Below are 21,823 nucleotides of genomic sequence, written 5' to 3'. Positions count from 1 at the left end.
GTAATTTAAATGCATATAATTTCCAGTGTTTGTATTTCCCCTGTGCGTTTCTATTAATTACTGCATTTATTGAGTTCAAGTGAGATGAGTAAAGAGCATCTGATGCATAAATCTGTCTTTGTGTTAACTACAGCTAAAAATGTCAATTAATCTCAATCTTTTTACAGCCCTTGTTTTTATCTTAAAAGATAACTGATGCAAAGAAAACTAAAATATGTAGTGATCATACTGATGGAAGGTAAGTGAAAATATGAGCAGAATTGAGAAAATAGTATTTATGGAGATAAACTGTAGCCTATCACAGAGCAAACACGTGAATGTTCATGAAGCATTTTATGCAAACAACTCTAATTGTAGTTGTAACTATATTTCTTACAATCCGTCTAACTTGATTCACGTTTACCAAACGATAGATAAATCTGTGTCTGAGATTGACTGGATGTTTGACATGAATTATTCCTTCCTACTTTTTAAAAGTTGATTAGTCTCTTAATTGAGCTTTTCTAGAATGCATGATTATGTATTTAGTATTATTTGCATTTAACAGTGTTTTTTGAAAGTCAAATGTTTGCGTGTACAGTTATTTTACAATGTTTTCAGTTTAGCCTGTCCCCGCTGATGGTTTCATAACATTTTCTCTGTTGAGGTTGAATGCGTTTGAATGCAGTTTCATCTAAAGTGACTGAATTAAATGTCACACTAATAGAGACATTCCTGCGGCACGACTGGATTGAGTTCACTGCCTACTGAACTACAGTCCCAAACTACTGAATGAAGACGTCAAAACTGCACTGAAGAAATGCATTCTAATCTATAGTAGTGTGTTTTTGCATTTTTTATTGTTTGGAAAAGATGAAGTCAAGCGAGTGACATGAGGCTTTACTGTTTAATTAAAGAAAGTTTTAAAGAAAGTGTGACTAATTTGAATTCAAATTTAGACATTATTGAATGCATGATTTCTATATAGCGCAAAAAATTATTTTCTTTCTGTGTTCAAATATCTAAAAATTCTTAAATCAAGATACATTTACTGGAGAAGCAAAATGACTGAAGATATTAAGTGTTGTTTAATGAAAAATGATCAAAATGAAGTGAGTTTGTGTTTAAAACAAGAACAAATATCTGTCTTTGGAGTCAGAAAAACAATGTTATTTTCACTTTGACTCCACTGTTCTTGCTCATTTTTATCATTTTTCATTAAACAAGTCTTAATATCTACAGTCATTCTGCTTCTCCAGTAAATGTATCTTGATGTAAGAATGTTTAGATATTTGTGCTGGAAAACAAGACAGAAACACTGAAGAAGGCAATCAATTTTTTGCAGTGTAACATTAATTTTTAAAACAATTGTGCAAATACATTTTGAAGACACAAATGATATATTTCGGAATTTAAAATTGACACTTGACAAAGGGATGTTTCTGTTTTCTGGGATGTTTGAGCACAAGTATGGAAAAGCTCAAGATTCCTGTCAAGATTCTGTGTGGAAAATTTCAAATAGCTGACATTTTCAGAGGATTACAAAATCATGACCAATATGCAATATTATACGTGCTTTACTGCCCAACTACAAGAATATTAGCCTACATTGGTCTGATTCATGTGTCAATACAGTCAGATACTGCTAGTTTCAGACTGATTTCTGTTCAATTGGCCTTAAAGAGGACAAACCCGCCACAGAACTGGTTTCAGTGTATGTCTGATCAAAAAGAAGGAGTGATCAATCCAGCTAAAGGCCAAAGCTTCAGTGGCAGCTCATTCATCACACGTCGCTCTGAGGTCAGTCAGTCCACACTAAAACACATTATAGTGCTGGAAACACTGGCACACACAGTAAACATACTAGCCTGAAAAAATAAAATGGTGGAGAAACAATTTTCACTCAGAAATTGCTAGCAAATTTCACCAATAATTACAAAGAAACAGCAAGTAACATACTGAATTAAGCGTGAGATTTTGCAGCAACTTCCATTTTATATTTTGCACCAATTTCCCAGGAAGTGAATGTTTGTTCACTTGAACACATAGGTTAGAAAAACGATGCTTTATTGCAGATGTTTTATGCCATAATCCAGTTTAAATTTGGATGGAAACAGCTGTTGAGAGTTAACTAACACATCATTTAGTGTAGGCTTGCATTGGCAGGGTACAATCTGATGACACACTACTGTATCCTCAAACATCTGCAGCTTCTGACCTGATATTACAACAATCAACACATGTCGACTGGATAATCTGTTCACAGCAAATTATGACAAGATCCTTCAGTGTAATATTACTATATCCATTAACTTGTTTCATTTACTGTCATCAGTTAAAATCCATTCTACAAACTGTAATTTGTCTATTAATATTTTTTATTAATTTAAAATCTGGGCAATCTTGTATTATTATTCATAATGTTTTTGATGAAATGATGTAAAGACAATTAAAAAGTTTTGGCAAGCCCATCAGAGTTTCCAATAACCGCATCAATTTTTCAGCAGATCTCGAATGAAAATGTTCAGTAAACCCTCATTAGCGTTCAGAAAGTCTTTGTGCTGCCGTCAGTTATTAATCTGCTTCATCAATGAGCATCAACAGCCTCATTAAGCTAAACGAGCACAGGACAAATTATAGAAGACATCTTTGTTTTATTAACAAACGTGTCAGAAGTTTCCCCCGAGGCCTACCCACTTATTACATTTAATATTAATGTGTATAAAAACATTATTACAGTTTAAGATGGTAATATAGTTACAGTTTTTTAATGAAATTAATACATTAATTTCAGTGTAATTATAGGCAGTGGCTTATGTGTAATAAATGAAAACTAATTTGAAATTAATCTTTAATTTGTTATTGAGTGCATTAAATAATATTAACAGATACAAGTTTTGTTTTCAATAGTACATTAGTAAATGTTGACAAATTAACATTAACTAAGATTAATAAATGTTGTAGAAGCACTGTTAGTACATAATGTTAACAAATGAAACCTTATTGTAAAGTGTTACCAGAATAATTACTTCAAAATAAATATTTTCACTGCTTAAAGTACTACAGAATAAATTTAATAACCAATATGTCATGCTTAAAAGCAATATACTTTTTGGCTCTAAGTATGCATTAGCTACAAACCCTGTATATTCTACCTGAAAGCTAAAGAGCTCAATCTTTTGATCTTAAAGTGCGTTGATGTTCAGCAGAGCCGTGCTGGAGACGGAGGAATATGGAGATTGAGTTTGGATATTGTTAAATAAGGTCAGAGGACATGATTAAATTACACTGGGGTTAATAGAGACACAGACTCCACAACCACACCTGCAGAGAAGACTGGATGCCACCAGCCCTTTCACAAACGGATCAGTTTTTGTCTGAAATATCCATTACATGACATTATCTTATTGAACTATAAATGCCACACATCTGTACACCTGCAATTCAGCCATAGGCACGAAGCCTCGGGCAATCACAACAGTGTCGATATTCAGCACGATTGAGAGCGTGATATTTAAGCAAAATGGCACATTATTGCAAACCGCTTCAAACACGGCTCATACCATCAATGCAGAGTTGAAACATATTTATATATTTGAAATTTGCGCAGACAAGTGCCTTAAAGTTCATAATACACATTTTTTGGGTATGCTAGAATACATTTACATGATTTAAAGTTTGAAAATACATTATTTTTCTCATACTCTACTCTCTTTTTACCCTCTGACTGAAACGCTGTGTTGTAGGTCCTGTCTCTTTAAAGCCCCGCCTCTCTGAACAGCCCAGACTGCTCTGATTGGTCAGCTAGCCCAGCCTGTTGTGATTGGTCAGCCGCTTAGAGCGTGTGTCGGAACTGTAATGGACCTTACCGGCAGCTGTAAACAGCATTAAATCTATGGGTTCGATATTGCCATACCAATTTGTACCAAGTCTGATAATGAGAACATCTCCTGAGCTGTTCTTTAAAGGCGGGCCAAAGCAACAGCAGACGGCCATTATGCAAATGTGTAACATGGTGATGTAGCTAAATCACAGAAATGACGACAGGACTACAAACGAGACTTTCAGGCAGGTGCTTTCTGTTAGAGAGATTCACTGACTTTGTGCTTTGTAACTTTGCAGATTGTTTACATGCTTATATATTTACAAACAGCTATATTACACACTATAGGAAAGGTAAAATTTAAAAAAGCATAATAGGTCAAGATACATAACTCTTTCCCCACAATTCATGAGGTTTTCCGTCATTTATGACACACAGCATTCTGTATTTTTACTGTTATATGGTCGGAGAGAGTTAACACATGTATATACATTAGATTAACCAGCATTAACCACCAATAATCGCAATAAGTGTGTTTTGTTACTTTCGTTAAGAAACAAAGTGATATCTTTCAAATTCTGTCCATTTTATCATTAAATTTAAACAATAAATGCCGTTTTGACGCTCTTTAATGTGGAGTGACCGATCACTGTTTAGGCGTCTCAGTTCAAGCGAGTGAACACGATCATCTCTTCCTCTTCATTACTAGTTGCAGAATAAACATGAATGAACATCTGAAGGTATGTTGAAAGATACAGAACAGCTTACTGAAACGTATCATATCTCGTGTAATCGCTCAATCAGTGTTTCAACAACAGAAAGACATCAATAAAACAGCTTGCAAACACTGTCACGTAGCATTACATTTACCTCAGGTGAGTCATTCAGTGTCCACAGCTTTGCTAGAGAAATGAACTCTTTCTCTAAATAAATGCACTATTATTAGCTTATATCTTAATTATATTTACTTTACCTGTCAGTGATATCTTCAACTGTTTAAAAAAAATCTGTCATGAAAACAAGTTATGTCAGGCACTGTGCAAATGATTATATTTCAACAACAAATTGGATTAGAAACAACTAGATGTAGAAGTTAATGCAAAAACTGCCTTATGTGTGATTTACATGTTTACATACATTTTTTTTTTATTTGAGTGTTGATTATTATATCTAAAAAATAAATAGCATCATCATTAGCAGAGATAGATTTGCTTTTACTCTTAAAGGATTAGTTCACTTCAGAATTAAAATTTCCTGATAATTTACTCACCCTCATGTCATTCAAGATGTTCATGTCTTTCTTTCTTCAGTCGAAAAGAAATTAAGGAAAACATTCCAGGATTTTTCTCCATATAGTGGACTTCACTGGGGTTCAACGGGCTGAAGGTCCAAATGTCAGTTTCAGTGCAGCTTCAAAGAGCTCTACACGATCCCAGACGAGGAATAAGAGTCTTATCTAGAGAAACCATCAGACATTTTCTAAAGAAAAAAAAAACAATTATATAGTTTTTAACCACAAATGCTCGTCTTGTGCTGCTCTGTGATGCTCCACGCATTACGTAATCATGTTGGAAAGGTCACGCGTGACATAGGCGGAAGTACCGCGGTAGGGCAAAAAAACTACATCTCATTTATTCCTCCAACTTCAAAATTATCCGACATCGTTTTTACCTTTTTTGTAAAGGCCGTTTGACTTAGTCTTTGCACGTTCACTTTGTAAACACTGAATCGGTACTTCCACCTACGTCACACGTGACCTTTCCAACGTGATTACGTAATGCGTGGAGCATCACAGAGCAGTGCAAGACGAGCATTTGTGGTTAAAATGTATATAAATGTTTATTTTTTTAGAAAATGTCTGATGGTTTCTCTAGATAAGACTCTTATTCCTCGTCTGGGATCATGTAGAGCTCTTTGAAGCTGCACTGAAACTGACATTTGGACCTTCAACCCGTTGAACCCCAGTGAAGTCCACTATATGGAGAAAAATCCTGGAATGTTTTCCTCAAAAACCTTCATTTCTTTTCCACTGAAGAAAGGAAGATATAAACATCTTGGATGACATGAGGGTGAGGAAATTAATTCTGAAGTCAACTAATCCTTTAAGAAAAATGTAATTATAATTGAATTAATTTAAAAACAGTAAGGGGGGAAGCTATTTTATGTTTAGTTTTCTCCCCCCTGCTGTACCGAATCGTGACTTCAATACCGAGGTATGTACTGAATCGTAATGTTTGTGTACTGTTACACTTCTAATATACATAAAAGTAATTGCAAGAAATATCTATCCTGCATGTCGACGTTTTGCTTTCCCAGCTACAACAGCGTCCTCACACCACACGCAGCGCACAGATACAAGCCTCGGGCTCACTGTGCTGATTCACCATGTCCCTTTTCATTACTTCAACACATGACTGCCCTCATACCGCTCTCTCTGGATCTACATAGAGGAGACTCAAGGGCAGAACACAGCTCCTGTATCCCCACATCCCACTGGGATTTCTCCCTCCTTGTAGGCTTGGGGGTGTTTCATAAAACGAATATTTAGCAAACCACAGATTTCTCCCAATTCTTGAGCACTCTGTTTTTTAATGAGTGAAATCTAGTAGCACATGTCATTTCCACAAATCTCCAGCAAGAGAGACACCTTGAAAAGCACGCACTAAAGTGCCGTTCTTTTTCCCAGAGGACTGGACATGGCAGATCACACAGAAGATGGAAGCCGATGGTTATGTAAGCTTCCTGTTTGTGTCATCCTCACTCAGAGTGCTACAGAAGATGCTTTCCAGAATGAACCGTTCTCACTTAATGCTGGGACTTAAACACGGGTAATCATATGAAATGCACAGGGATGAGATATTATTATAAGAGGTGAAAACAAACAGATTCCTGGCAGGATTCCCAGTGGGACTGTCTGTGTCATTATTCAAGATTCGCTGCACATCTCCTGCTCTTACTGCTCGGCATGTGGACTGAATATGCGATGTGCTGCACCCATCCAACAAGCTAAAGTCTTTGAGTGAGTAAAATGCAAACTTAAAGGTAAAATAAGGTATCTGTAGTCCCATTTGGTTCTAATTAGGCTCGCTTACATTACAGTAAAAGCACTGGCTTCCTAAGTCAGTCCTATCAGGCTCCTCCAGAGTAGGAAAAATCAATATTATCCACATAAAACACAGTCAGCTTTGCTTTCTTAGAGAGAACACATGCTGACTCCCCTGGAGGAACGCCACTGAAATATTCATGTTTGTAACTAGGGGAAGTAAGGTGTGATTCCTCTACTCCGGTTTTTTATTATGCAAAGCCTGTGAATAATTATCTCCGCTGGTCTTCTGGAGCGCATGAATTAAAGCGCTAAGCTCATTAATGTAATGTACCCTGAACATTCATCAGGTGCAGTTGGACGGGGTTTTTCCAAGCCAATCAATGGCAGCACTGGTGTGGAGAACAGCAAAACGTGACCGTTCATAATCCTCAATTAGGATTGGCTTGGTGGTCAACTCTGCAAAAGATCCACATTTCGAGAAGTCTCACCTTTCATCATCAGATGAACAAACATTTAGCAGTGAGTGATGCATCTCAATCACAGCATGCAATTTCCAGCTGCTACTTTCACCTAGAAATGATCGATATAAGAGGTTTTGATTGTGATGTAGAGAGGCGCGCTGCGTCGTGACAAACGGTGTAGTAAATCAAGCTTGTTCTCACGCAGCCATCTGCTTAAGAGGCGTATAGGCACCAATCAACTTCTGACTGGAATCAACAAGAGGCCCATTTTGTGAAGAAAACCGACACTGTGAATCTCTAAAACAAGCTAAGACGAGTAAGGTGCCAACTTATTGGCTGTTCATGCACGCAACTGGCCAATCAATGCATCATCTTCCACAATCAACAAGTCTTGTTCAATGCAAGTAAACTCACCACTCGTGTTGGGGTTCGTCGATGACCAGGAGGATCTTGAACTTCCGCGACACCGCTGCCGGACTCTGCTCCACTAGTCCCGCGGAAGCGGCGGTTTGCTTGACCACGTTGGTGATGGAGCTGAAGAATCCCGAGCCGGAGGATTGGGCGGGTTGTGGCCGCCGCTCGGGTGCCGGAGATGCGGTGGGGGATTTGGCCGCAGGAGGAGCTGATGGGGCAGGAGTCGGTCCGGCGGGAGCCTTGGTGCCAGCAGTGGGAGGAGGTGGAGGAGGCGGGTCAGGCCTCTGGAGATCCGACATGTAGCCATTGGGCAGGTTGGCAATGAAGCTGCTGTCAGAGAGGCGACGGCGCAGGAAGTTCATGGCTGTGGCTAGTGGAGGTTTAACTCTCTGGGTTGATGATCGCCTCGTTCCCGACTCTTGTGCCGCTTCTCAAGAGTGCGGTGCTGATATTGCTGTTGAATTTCTCTGTGACAGCTCGAATGCCAGGAAGAGATGCTCACACTCTGCCTGTGTCTCCGCTCCTCCCTCCCTCCCTCGCTCTCTCTCTTCTCACACGCTCCCCCTCCCCCTAGTCCCTCACGATCTCCTACATCATTGCTTACGTGTCTGTACTACGTTGTACCGCAGCTGCTGAACGGAGTTTCCAATGAATATGCATGGAAGGAGGGGAGCTCCTACAGCAATCCCCCCTTCCCTTGAGCCTCTCCCCCTCCAGCTCCCTCCCTCTGCTCCTCGGGATGACCTGCGGACCCTGGTCTGGAGGGAGGCAGAGGGATGGATCTGCAGATGGTGGAGACACGGCTCTGTAGCGTCTTCTAAACATTGATCCTGTGCCATCGTTTAGTCAGCGGTGATCTCCTAAATACAGGAGCTCAATATGACAAACCCATGTTATCCACTGCAGGAAATACAAACAAAATGGAGGCTGAGGATTGATGATCATGATTTACACACCAGGCAGCAGCAGCAGAAATATAACATGAGGTTATGAGGTTTGCTCAAGGGTGATGGTGTCCGTCTGGGTTTGCACAGCACTGCCCTCAATTAAGGACCTCAGCACACACTGAATTATGCTGTCTTTGCACAGCAAAGGTGACACAGAAGCAGCACATATACAGACCGGACGGAGACAACATAAACCCATTTATATAGAGATTACAATTAAACAAAATGTTTTATGAATTGAGAGTTTAAATGTGAAATGATAAAACGTTTAGGCCGTTATTGCTAAGGAGATGTGAATAGGTTTAATTAGTGGTTACTACAACTATTTATAATTAGTGTTAAGTTATATAAACAAATCTCCAACGTTACACTCTAAAAAATGCTGGGTTAAAAACAACACAAGTTGTGTTTAATGAACAAATCCAACAACTGGGTTTTTTTAACCCAGCGGATGGGATTTTTTAACCCAGGGATTGGGTTGTTTTATCCCAGCGATTGGGTTGTTTTAACCCAGCGAATGGGTTTTTTTAACCCAGCGATTCGGTTATTTTAACCCAGGTATAGGGATGTGTTTAACCCACCGATTGGGTTGTTTTAACCCAGGGATTGGATTGTTTTAACCCAGCGAATGGGTTGTTTTAACCCAGCAATTTGGTTGTTTCAACCCAGCAATTGGGTTTTTCTAACCCAGCGATTCGGTTATTTTAACCCAGGTATAGGGATGTGTTTAACCCACCGATTGGGTTGTTTTAACCCAGGGATTGGATTGTTTTAACCCAGCGAATGGGTTGTTTTAACCAAGCGAATGGGTTGTTTTAACCCAGCGATTGGGTTGTTTTAACCCAGCGATTGGGTTGTTTTAACCAAGCGATTGGGTTGTTTTAACCCAGGGATTGGGTTGTTTTAACCCAGCGAATGGGTTGTTTTAACCCAGCAATTGGGTTGTTTTAACCAAGCGAATGGGTTGTTTTAACCAAGCGAATGGGTTGTTTTAACCCAGCGATTGGGTTGTTTTAACCCAGCGATTGGGTTGTTTTAACCAAGCGATTGGGTTGTTTTAACCCAGGGATTGGGTTGTTTTAACCCAGCAATTGGGTTGTTTTAACCAAGCGATTGGGTTGTTTTAACCCAGGGATTGGATTGTTTTAACCCAGCGATTGGGTTGTTTTAACCCAGGGATTGGATTGTTTTAACCCAGCGATTGGGTTGTTTTAACCCAGGGATTGGATTGTTTTAACCCAGCGAATGGGTTGTTTTAACCCAGCAACTGGGTTGTTTCAACCCAGCGATTGGGTTTTTTTAACCCAGCGATTCGGTTATTTTAACCCAGGTATAGGGTTGTTTCAACCCACCGATTGGGTTGTTTTAACCCAGGGATTGGATTGTTTTAACCCAGCGAATGGGTTGTTTTAACCCAGCGAATGGGTTGTTTTAACCCAGCAATTGGGTTGTTTTAACCAAGCGATTGGGTTATTTTTAACCCAGGGATAGGGTTGTTTCAACCCACCGATTGGGTTGTTTTAACCCAGCGAATGGGTTGTTTTAACCCAGCGATTGGGTTGTTTTAACCCAGCTAATGGGTTATTTCAACCCAGCGAATGGGTTGTTTTAACCCAGGGATTGGGTTGTTTTAACCCAGCGGATGGGATGTTTTAACCCAGGGATAGGGTTGTTTTAACCCAGCGGTTGGGTTAAATGTTTGCCCAACCTGCTGGGTAGTTTTATTTAACTCAACTATTGTTTAAAAATTACTGTATTGCTCGCTTAAAATGAACCCAAAATATGTTTGTTAAATGAACATTTATTAATAATAACCACTATTTTGGGTTCATTTTAAGCCAGCCAGTATAGTATAGAAAGGGTTAAATAGATGTTTACTCATCAAACGTCATGAGTTCTCAGGCTAAATTAGATGAAGATTGTCATTTCTATGTGAAGCGCAGCGGGAACGACTTCATGCTGGTGGCAAACAGGAAAAATGATAACAAATATGAACATAATTGCATTGTGTCTTGTGTAATTAGTGAGATGAATCCAAATGAGATGTTGCAGGTTTTCAGCTGTTGGTGCTGGAGAACAGCTCATGTGTGCAAAACTGATAACTGTTACAGAAACAAACGATGACGTGCTCTGTATCAAAGAAGCGTCCGAGTTATGATGATTTATGAGGCAGGAGAATGAAGTCACGACGTGCTGACGGTTTACTCTGCAGCAGCTGGAGGTGTGAATCTGACGCAGAGCACGTGTCGTGAGCCGCAGCCGTAGCCGTACCGACATGCTAAGCTCATATTGACCTCGATTTTTCACGATAGGGAAAAAATAGCACAACATCATGTGGTGCTCAACCATATTCAGATGCAGAGACTTCTGATTAGCTCGTTGTGATGCAGATAATATCATATATTTATAAGGCTTTGATATGAACTCTTGGGGTTCTATTATACTATTTTTCATGTCCATCTTTCTTTAGTGTGTCATGTTTACCATGACAAAGTCCCTCCAGCAGGAGTTATTCTCTATATCAGCGTCACTGTTTCTGAACTCCCTGAAACAAATGAAATGAACGAACACGTCACAATATTCCTCATTTAAATAATTCCCACCCAAAGCATACGCAAAATAGAGGGGTGGGGCCTGGTTAAGACAGTGTTGCCAAGTCCCTGGTTTTCCCACGGAATTGAGCTACTTTGACACTGTTTCCGTGGGTTGTTTTTCATGTCCACGGGTTGAAGCGACCACAAATAACATGATATTTAGCCCCTGGAATGCACATTTTACCAGGGGAACCCCACCAAAAATATCATAAAATGTAATAAATGTATATATTTTTTATTCTGGCATGATTTTATAACATCATATATCAACATAGTGGAAAATGGTATTAAAATTATGTGTAGAAGTCGTTGCTTTGTTATGAGAAAGAATGTCTGGAAAAATGAATTTCATTGATGTCATTCGGAGTAACCAATATAAAGGGACCATTTTGGATCAAGTCATGTGGTCAATATCATGTGACAGGATGTGACATCATTCAGACACCTGCAAAGGACCACATGGTCATGAAACAAAGTAACTCACTCTCTCTTAACTATCTGAAAAATTCATGTTTTCACTTGATCATACGCATGTCCCGAAACATCAGGTCATTCGGTACAACCGCTACAAAACATGGAAAATGTTGTAATATTTTAAAAACTTGTACTAAATATAAAATATTTGATTGTCCTTTTGCTAGCTAGCTAGATATCAGCCTGTTAGCATTGTTTGAAAATATCGTCATTTGGTGTAACCAAAAGTGTGATTCGGTAAAACCGAAATTTTGGTTACTTTTTTTGGTGACAAATTTTGTCCATCTTGTAAAAAATGACGAAAGCAGTGTTAACTGATTATAAAAACAACATAATCTCATTGTTAACACTTAATAAAAGTTCAAAATTAATTATATCTTCATTATGTTTTTTTTTTTACACTTTTAAAAACCTCATTCATCAGTGACGCATTAGCAATAAATCAGATGTGCGATTTATAGTTTTCAAGATTTTATTTTATTACATTTATCTGCTCTATTAATTTATGCCTCAGTGTTGTACTTGTCAACTTTTGTTTTTTTGTTATGCATATCCAACATTTTTTGTGTGTGGTATTACAAACCTGGAATATTTGGTGGAAAAAAATCAAGGCCTGCTGTACAGTACATAAAAATGTGTGATTTATTTTTATTCCATAGCCCTCAATTCAATTTAAAATGTCAAATTGCAAAGTAGATGTTTGCATTTCTCCCTAAAGCCTCTTGCACATTACATTACATTCTGATAGTATTCTATTTATTTCCTTACTTTTATTTGTATTTAATACAATCTTTCATACAAAACTAATATCTTTAGTGACATTTTAGCTCTTGTTTTGCCAACTGAATATGTGAAATTATTAGTTTAAACAAGCAAAGACATTCTGTTTGAAATATGAGGTGAAAATGCAGCTTTAAAAGGAGATTATATTAGACGGCATGAACACGTCAGCTATATTAAATTAGCACTAGGTTGTAAACATATGGGTGTGTTAAATATGTGTTGTATTGTACTATTGCTTACAGCCTGTCATGTTCTCAGCTAAAGTGTGTATATATTTGCCTTCTGGCTGACAACGTGCCATCTTATGATCTGTTTCCCTCTAACGATAAGTGCTGCGTTAATTATTAAGCTTAATGTCATATTTCTGAGGTCATCTGCACACGCTCTGTAAGTACATTGTGTTTATTCTAAATGACATCAGGGAAGAGATGTGTCCTTTTCAACCGCAGGCAAAGCGAGATGTTCCAGTCACACAGGCTGCTTTAAACAGAGAAAACGCTGGAAAAAGCAGTGAATGCATCTCCATGGCAACTGGCAGTAAAGTGTGAGATTGTGTTGGGTATTGTGGTGCTTGAGAAAAGAGCTCAGGTCCAGAAGCCTCTCTGAACACATACAATTATCAGTCCCTGAGCTCCATTATCACGGCCTGCAACCAACAATTCCCCTCAAATTAGAGTTCATTGTCTCCTCGCTGCGAGGCAGATGACACTACACCAACACTGAACACTGTAGTGGGATTTAATGTGTTTGTGGCACACTGAGGTTATCGTCAGTTCTGAGGACGGTTTGATGATGATGAGATTATCTCTCAATCCATTCACTTGGCATTATAAAGTGCAGTATGTGAACACGACACAAGAGCACGATTCTCTTTGAGCACCAGTGAAAATGGTTTTGAACTTTGTTTATTAAATTAAAACTATTTTCTCATCACAGAACCACTATATTTTTGCAGCCCTCAAACGTCTTTCTGCTTGAATCCGCATAATAATTTCAACAGAGCTCCTGCATCATCATCATCATCATCATCATCACGTGAATGAATCCAGGTGTTGTCTGCTGTGTGCTGTCATCAAACACGTCATCGCTCGAGTAGATTTACCAAGCAAATGCTCATAAATAAATAAATAATCAAACGCTCAATCCTTTAGTGCTCTCTAGTGGCTGATAATGAAAACAGCAATTTCTTTCTGGTAGGATATTGCTGCACAACATGATTTTCTTCACTTCACTTATATATAAACATGGCATTTTATGGAACTCCAAAATACTCCAAAATGCTGCTTGTTTGTTTATTGATTGATTGAGTTCACACCAAGGACAATAACTATAATGATAAATATATAGTTCTATATATAATAAGAATAGCAGATTCCAAACCACAACTATAACGATAAATATAGCTGCAAGCAGCGATGACGGGTCCAAGCCCCGCCGCCACCGCCACCCCGGTGGCTTAAAGGGATAGTTCACCCAAAAATGAAAATTCTGTCATCATTTATTCACCCTCAAGTTGTTCCAAACCTGTATAAATGTCTTTGTTGAACACAAAGGAAGATATTTTGAAGAATGTGGGAAACTGAACAGTTCTGGGGAACCATTGACTTCCATAGTATTTTTTTTCCTACTATGGAAGTCAATGGTGCCCCAAAGTGGCCTGGTTAGAAACTTTCTTCAAAATATCTTCCTTTGTGTTCAGCAGAACAGGGAAATTTACACAGGTTTGGAACAACTTGAGGGTGAGTAAATGATGACAGAATTTTTATTTTTGGGTGAACTATCCCTTTAAGGAAACCTGTGCATGGCGGGCAACATACAATCTTAATTTAATTTAAATCAAATAATGATTTCACAAGATATGAGAAACTTCCTGTTTCCCTTTTTTTGTTCTTAATTTAATCCCTTGTCATGGCAACACTGTTCGAGATATCCTATAATTGTTCACAATTTAGCATCTTCAGTGTCTTTGTTTCATGTTGATCAAGTTTGGTGGCGATTGCATGAATCTCCTACGAGGAGTACTTAAAAACTCAGAGCCTGATTATTCAAAAAATACATATTCAAACCAAAATATCCTGTTGGTCGGAGCTAACGACTGTAAATTAGAAAGTTGTCCAGCTTGATGAGAACAATATATGTACTGAGTTTGGTGACTGTAGGTAAGACCAAACCCCCAAACTTTTGTCAAAAGGTGGCGCTATAGAGCCCCTCCTCCCCATCCATTTCTAAGGCTTTGCTCATGTCTGCTGGACGACAACTTTGACATGTGTGTCGAGTTTCATGCAATTTGAAGCATGCTAAGAGCCTCAAAAACACCCAAGAATATTATAAAAGTTTGACGTGTTGCCATGGCAACAGTATTTAAGATAACAAGAATCCTTTCACAGGTCTACATCTGCCATGTCTTGACATTATTCTGTTTGAAGCAAACTGGGTAATAAGAGGGCGATTTCAAAGCATTTTGAAAGTGAAACTCTTCCTGTTGCCAGTTGAAGTGTTTACATCCGAACGCAGACTCAGTATTGCAATTCGCAACCTCACCGCTAGATGCCACTAAAATTTACACACTGCACCTTTAACCCTAGTAGTGAATTTTTTTTGAGCAGTAGGTTAATCGTTTTCATCCACACAAAGCCGAAGCACAACCAAAACGTTCTTCTGCTAAATGTATGCAGTTTTTATATTGTGTAACTTTAAAGAGTTTGAGCATTTACAGCGGCAAAACTGCAGAAAACAACAGAATAATACCGTGTGCTGGTGTGGACGCTAATATAGTTATCATTTTGGTTATCTTTATAGTTATCATTCTTGGTGTAAATGGGCCTTAAGTTTGGTAAAGTAAAAAGATGTTGATTTCAGATCAACTTTTTACATAAAAAAAGGTTTTCTTATGGCAATTATTTTCCACGATAGAACATTCCCAGTGGAAGTAAATGCAATTATATACATAAGGAACACAATTATTACTTATGAAGAATTTCACACAGCTTTAGCAGAGTTACAAGTGCATAAATATATAAATTCATAAAATAAACATGAAAGAAAAAAAGTCATTAGATCTTGTTAATTTTCTTGCACCAGACCGCACGGTGGCGCCAGCGAACTATCAACTGCACAACCGACGCTCTTTAGAGCTCGACGATGAAATTGCCATTCAAAAATAGCTGCAGCTAACATCTTTAAAATATTCAGTAGACGAAAAGCATATAGTTATCAATATAATTATTAATCACATTCGTTATTGGCATCACGCATGTGAGTTTGAGCGGCGAACACGATGAGATCTGAACTGAATGAGATGTAAACACACTGACATGATCCGATCAGACGTGAGTTTTGTGTTCATTCTCCGCGATGACGCTTCCAGCTCTACAGAACAGCAGTGTTTTCTACAGGAAGATCCTCAGTAAGTTTCCTCAGGACCTCAGTCTGGCGTTTGCTTATGGATCTGCTGTGTTCAGACAGACTGGAAGCTCTCAAGGTCAGATGACGGTAAGAAACATGTCACAAAGCATTTTCTATGTATTGTTATTACCTGAAGAGGCTGTCACTTATCATTAAGTGGTTGTAATTCTGCCTAATACAGTGAATCTTCAGTTAATGGTCTACAGTGATATGGTTATTAATATGGGCAGAACAAACAAACTTTCATTTAATACACTGAATATTCTCAAGAAGTGCTTTTGTTTTGTGTGTTTCAGAGGAACATGCTGGACTTTGTGTTTGCTGTGGATGATCCGGTCACATGGCACACCATGAACCTCATAGAGAACAGGAAGCACTACTCTTTCCTCAGATACCTGGGGCCGAAACACATCAGCAACATACAGAGCGAGTACGGAGCTGGAGTTTACTTCAACACGCTGATTCCTGCTGATGACAGGGTAGGAATGTGAATCTTGTGCTTGTATGCTGTGTATACACTACTGTTCAATAGATTGAGATTTGCCATATAGTGGACTTCACTGGGGTTCAACGGGTTGAAGGTCTAAATGTCAGTTTCAGTGCAGCTTCAAAGAGCTCTACATGATCCCAGACGAGGAATAAGAGTCTTATCTAGAGAAACCATCGGCCATTTATTAAAAAAATAAACATTTATATACGTTTTAATCAGAAATGCTCGTCTTGCACTGCTCTGTGATGCTCCACGCATTGTGTAATCATGTTGGAAAGGTCACACGTGACGTAGGCGGAAGTACCGATCCAGTGTTTACAAAGCGAACATGCAAAGACTAAGTCAAACGGCCTTTACAAAAAAAGGGCAATGATGTCGGACGATTTTGAAGTTGGAGGAGAAATTGTGGTACTTCCGCCTACGTCACGCTTTCCACATGACCTTTCCAACGTGATTATGTAATGCGTGGAGCATCACAGAGCAGTGCAAGACGAGCATTTGTGGTTAAAAAGTATATAATTTTTTTTTTTTTTTTTAGAAAATGTCTGATGGTTTCTCTAGATAAGACTCTTATTCCTCGTCTGGGATCATGTAGAGCTCTTTGAAGCTGCACTGAAACTGACATTTGGACCTTCAACCCGTTGAACCCCAGTGAAGTCCACTATATGGAGAAAAATCCTGGAATGTTTTCCTTAATTTCTTTTCGACTGAAGAAAGAAAGACATGAACATCTTGGATGACATGGGGCTGAGTAAATTATCAGGACATTTTTAATTCTGAACTGAACTAATCATTAAAATTGACAGTAAAGACATTTATAATGTTACAAAAGATTCTATTTCAAATAAATGCTGTTCTTTTGAACTTTCTATTCCTGAAAAACTCCTGAAACCTGTTTTCAACACTGATAATAATCATAAATGTTTCTTGAGCAGCAAATCATCATATCAGAATGATTTCTGAAGGATCATGTGACACTGAAGACTGGAGTAATGATGCTGAAAATTCAGCTTTGATCACAGGAATAAATTACACTTTACTATATATTCACATAGAAAACAGGTGCAATAATATTTCACTGTTTTACTGTATTTTTGCTCAGATATATGCAGTCTTGGTGAGCAGAAGAGTGTATAGTTTATAAAATGAAAAGCAGTTCGTTTGATGTGTGAAATCTCTTGTGTTTGCAGTTGATGAAGTACGGTGTGATCAGCACTGATGCTCTGATCGATGACTTACTTCACTGGAAAACGCTGTATGTCGCAGGCCGCTTACACAAACCTGTGAGTACTTCCTCTTCGGGCGTTACGCTTCACGCAGAAGCGCTGCTGTGATTTCGATGAATTTTTCAATGTCTTTCAAAAGGCATTTAGAGAAAATGCACTGGACGTTTGTTGAGCACATGCAGTTGTGAAATGGTTAATTTTGGGCACTTGCACATCATGTTGTTTCAGTTCATCCTCACTGTCACCTGTAATGTTCAAGAGTAAGTCAGTACATGTTAGTCGTGTTTTTCCTCCTAGGTTCGAATTCTGCTCCAGAATGAGAATGGAAAACTGCGGGACGCTCTTGTGGGGAACCTGAAAAGTGCCGTGATTGCTTCTTTTCTCATGCTGCCAGAAAGTTGTTCAGAAGAAGACCTTTTCCTCCAGATAGCAGGACTGTCCTACTCTGGTGAGTCTTTCTTAGATGCATTTTACATTTTAGTCTAATCTGTATTTGGCCGTTCAGTCAGAAAACTCCACTTCAGCAGCTTCACACACACCAAACTCTTCAGTTTTATTCCTGTCTATATTCTGAAGTAGAGCTGCGCGATTAATCATAATTGATTTTCGATTTCGATTTTGGCTTCCAATGAAAACTTGGAAGTATGGAGATGTCTATTAGTTTGTTTACTCTATTCATCTTTTTAATGCTGAACAAGTGAATGTGTTGTTTGTCTTCTGTCTGACTGAAGGGGATTTCAGGATGGTGATTGGTGAGGATAAAGCCAAAGTCTCCAACATCGTAAAAGACAACATGCAGCATTTCCGCAAGTTATACAACAATATTCTTCAAGAGTGCCCGCAGGTGGTGTACAAGCCTCAACAGGGCCGGCTGGAGGTGAGAGACGTGGCTTCACGTGTGTCATGGATCGCATTCAAGTTCTGTTCGTTCTGTGTTCCAGGAGAATCCCTGTGGATTGACTGAGTTCAGCTGCTGTCTGATATTAGGCAGGTTTCTGATGGACGCTAAGGGCTTGGGACTTTACTCTCTCGTACAGAAGACGAGATGAATAAAGACTCGCCCCCCTGTACTCTGAAATAGGGCACTATTTGAAAGGACAGACATTTGTAGTGGTGTCCGAATCCATAGTGGACGTCATCGAGTGCACTCATTCAATCCCACATAGTAACTACAATGACAGTCCATCAACAAACGCTTTACTCAGCTGAAACCTTACATCACCTCTGAGATGAGACGAGGTGCCACTGAATCCCATCTGCTGTGTTTGTGATTTTTCTCATCATAGCACTTCTCCAATAGATTTATTCAGGATGTTCCTGTTTCTGTTCACTAGGTGGACAAAAGCCCCGAGGGTCAGTTCACGCAGCTCATGGCTCTTCCACGCACTCTTCAGCAGCAGATCACGCGTCTGGTGGACCGTCCGGGGAAGAACAGGGATGTGGAGGAGATCCTCCTGCAGGTGGCGCAGGACCCAGACTGCGGCTCCGTCGTACAGCAAGGTAAAACAACCAGCAGCAGTTCAGGACAGATGTGAAACGTCAGTGTGTCCGGCAATGATTCAGCCACTGCACATATTGTAAAGGCCCGATGTATTTTAAGCGGAATTAAAGAACAAACTGGCATAATTTAAAAGAAAATCAGGCCAAAATAAAGTTCGTTTCGGGAGTTTGAAACAGCTTGCCAAGGTGAAATTTCCGGGAAATGTTTGCACCGGCTGGTAAACACCTCTGAACTCCCATTGGTCCATGGTGATGATATAATAGGTGGGTGTTGCTCGGAGGCTCCGCCTTCTTTGAGGTGTAAATCTTCTCTGGTTAATTTCTTCTGTTGAGTCCATCGAGGTCAGACGTGAGTGAAAACATTGGCAGCCCACTTTATAGTAAAAACTGAAGCTGTAATTCTAATTTAAAGAGACACTGACACTGTTTTTGCACGATTTACTATTTTGTTCCCCTGATTTGCTAAATCGTGCTCGCGATTTACTGTTTCATTCCTTTGATTTGCTAAATCGTGTGCGCGATTGACTATTTCGCTCACATGATTTACTATTTCGTTCCCTCGATTTGCTAAATCGTGCGCACAATTTACTATTTCGTTCCCTTGATTTGCTAAATTGTGCGCGTGATTGACTATTGCGTTCACGTGATTTACTATTTCTTTCCCTCGATTTGCTCAATCGTGCACATGACTTACTATTTTGTTCCCTCGATATGCTAAATCATGTGCACAATTTACTATTTTGTTCCCTCGATTTGCTAAATCGTGCGCATGATTTACTATTTCGTTCCCTCGATTTGCTAAATCGTACGCGCGATTTACTATTTCACACACGCAATTTACTATTTAGTTCCCCTGATTTGCTAAATCGTGCACACGATTTACTATTTCTTTCCCTCGATTTGCTAAATCGTGCACATGACTTACTATTTTGTTCCCTCGATATGCTAAATCATGTGCACAATTTACTATTTTGTTCCCTCGATTTGCTAAATCGTACGCGCGATTTACTATTTTGCACACGCAATTTACTATTTTGTTCCCTTGGTTTGCTAAATCTTGCGCACAATTCGTATTTTGTTACGTTGATTTGCTAAATCGTGTGCGCTATTTACTATTTCGTTCCCCTGATTTGCTAAATCGTGCGCACGATTTAGCCTACTATTTTTTTTTTTCCTGCATGTCATGTGCGGGGCTCCGTATATTTACGTTCATCTAAACGTCGCTCTCAGCAGTGTGGATGGCCTCGGGATGTTCGCTAAAAGTATATCACTGCAAAATTCGTTTTTACCCTTGAGCGAAGAATGAAAAAGAACTTCGCCGTGAGTTCATCGGGGCCTTAACACTGACACGGTCTAATAAACACATGAAGAGCCACACTTCACACTCTCGTTTGAGTAGCATGAAATAAACAATTTTACACAAGATGAATGGAAGTGCAAATAAGCAGTGGTTTTCAAAGAGATGTGCTTTCTGGACTCGCCAAACTGGCCGGCTGGGTTTTTTTGTGGTGTTATGTTTCTCCAGCGGCCTCACCCTCATGTCTCATTGTCATAATAACCGTCAAACACCTGCGTGTGTTTATGCCCTATACTTCACCTGTAGGCAACATAATAAAAAAAAAAAAAGATATTTCGCTCTGTCTCTATATAGAATGAACTGCATCATTTAATAAGGAATCACTACAGAACTGAAACATGACAATATGTCACAACATAGAGCAGAAGTTGTTTCACCTTAAATATATTTGACTATATTTAATTTATCTTAAATATAAAGTATTTATGTAACCCTTATATTGAATATACTTACTAATAACTTTTAAAATGACAGCAGTTCAGCATGCTGTTGGCAGAGGACTTGTTACACTTGTTGTAATTGCCAAATTATGATTTATTATCATACGTAATCACACTGTTTTCACAGGAATTTCTTCGATAGTGAAAACCTCCAGCCTAACACAGAGCGCCAAAGGAATCGCCACCGCTGGTAAGAGATTTTAAAAACGTTAAAAACTTCACGTAATTGTGTTTTGTTCCACAAACATTCATATGTCAACTCTGTACCAAGATTTTTAGGTCATTTCAACACTAGGTAAACAAAATGATGTTCTGAATATGATTATTTTTTCAATACTGTCCACTTTTCGTCGTTAAAAAGAGCTTAGTACTTTTAGTTTTTGTTCTGAAGTTTAATGTTCTTTCATCCCAGCACTCAAGAATCAGTTTTGGTGTTTTCTGAAATGTGATTTGCATAAATGTTTTTATATTTTGATTCCATGTTTATCAGCAAGTGAAACGTGTTTTACAGGTCCCGTCAAAACGGTGTCGTACAGCGTAAAAAAGCTGCAGAAAATGTGGAGAGGCTGGCGTAGAAAACCATCGTGACTGACAATTATTTCTAAACGCATTTCACAATGACTGTGTCAAACATTTCCACCTTGCTTTCCATAGTTGATATTTATTTACAGTCCAAGTATGAAAGTGTCTTGTATGTTTAACTGAAGCAGTGTATACTCATCAATGCACAGTATTCCTGAGAAAATGTCAATAAACGTTTCTAAATAAAGTGTGTTTGTTTATTTGCTGACCTCCCCTTCACGTTGTACCTGTTGTAAGGGTATATGACGTCACTCCCTCATTAGCATAATGTATGCTGATCTCATTCCGTTGACCCCGACCAA

At 38.9% G+C, this 21,823-nt stretch overlaps 2 protein-coding genes across 2 annotated transcripts in view; one reads left to right on the top strand and one right to left on the bottom strand.

Moving 5' to 3' along the window:
• The window catches only part of syn2b (synapsin IIb), a 69,052-nt gene extending 60,789 nt beyond the window's left edge, over positions 1-8,263 (bottom strand). Inside the window, exon 1 of the mRNA XM_051913333.1 lies at positions 7,724-8,263. Within this exon, the coding sequence (XP_051769293.1) occupies positions 7,724-8,085 (362 nt within the window). The 5' untranslated portion in view covers positions 8,086-8,263. The remainder of the gene's footprint in view (positions 1-7,723) is intronic.
• A 7,360-nt stretch (positions 8,264-15,623) lies between these two features.
• Positions 15,624-21,708, top strand: tamm41 (TAM41 mitochondrial translocator assembly and maintenance homolog). Its single transcript, XM_051913360.1, has 8 exons — positions 15,624-16,013; positions 16,223-16,405; positions 17,607-17,699; positions 17,940-18,090; positions 18,374-18,519; positions 18,977-19,142; positions 21,067-21,129; positions 21,451-21,708. The coding sequence occupies exons 1-8, from the start codon at positions 15,876-15,878 to the stop codon at positions 21,525-21,527; spliced, it is 1,017 nt and encodes a 338-aa protein (XP_051769320.1). The 5' UTR covers positions 15,624-15,875; the 3' UTR covers positions 21,528-21,708.
• Positions 21,709-21,823: the final 115 nt, after the last annotated feature.

Source organism: Ctenopharyngodon idella, chromosome 11, assembly GCF_019924925.1.
Source record: "Ctenopharyngodon idella isolate HZGC_01 chromosome 11, HZGC01, whole genome shotgun sequence".
Lineage (NCBI taxonomy): Eukaryota > Metazoa > Chordata > Actinopteri > Cypriniformes > Xenocyprididae > Ctenopharyngodon > Ctenopharyngodon idella.
Note: the sequence above shows the minus strand (reverse complement) of the source record. Positions and strands in the feature narration are given on the sequence as shown.

Coding starts and splice junctions, on each gene's coding strand:
- tamm41 (XM_051913360.1), top strand. CDS start 15,876: ATGACGCTTCCAGCTCTACAGAACAGCAGTGTTTTCTACAGGAAGATC. Junction 16,014..16,222: donor GCTCTCAAGGTCAGATGACG/GTAAGAAACATG, acceptor TGTGTGTTTCAG/AGGAACATGCTGGACTTTGT. Junction 17,700..17,939: donor CAGGCCGCTTACACAAACCT/GTGAGTACTTCC, acceptor TTTTCCTCCTAG/GTTCGAATTCTGCTCCAGAA.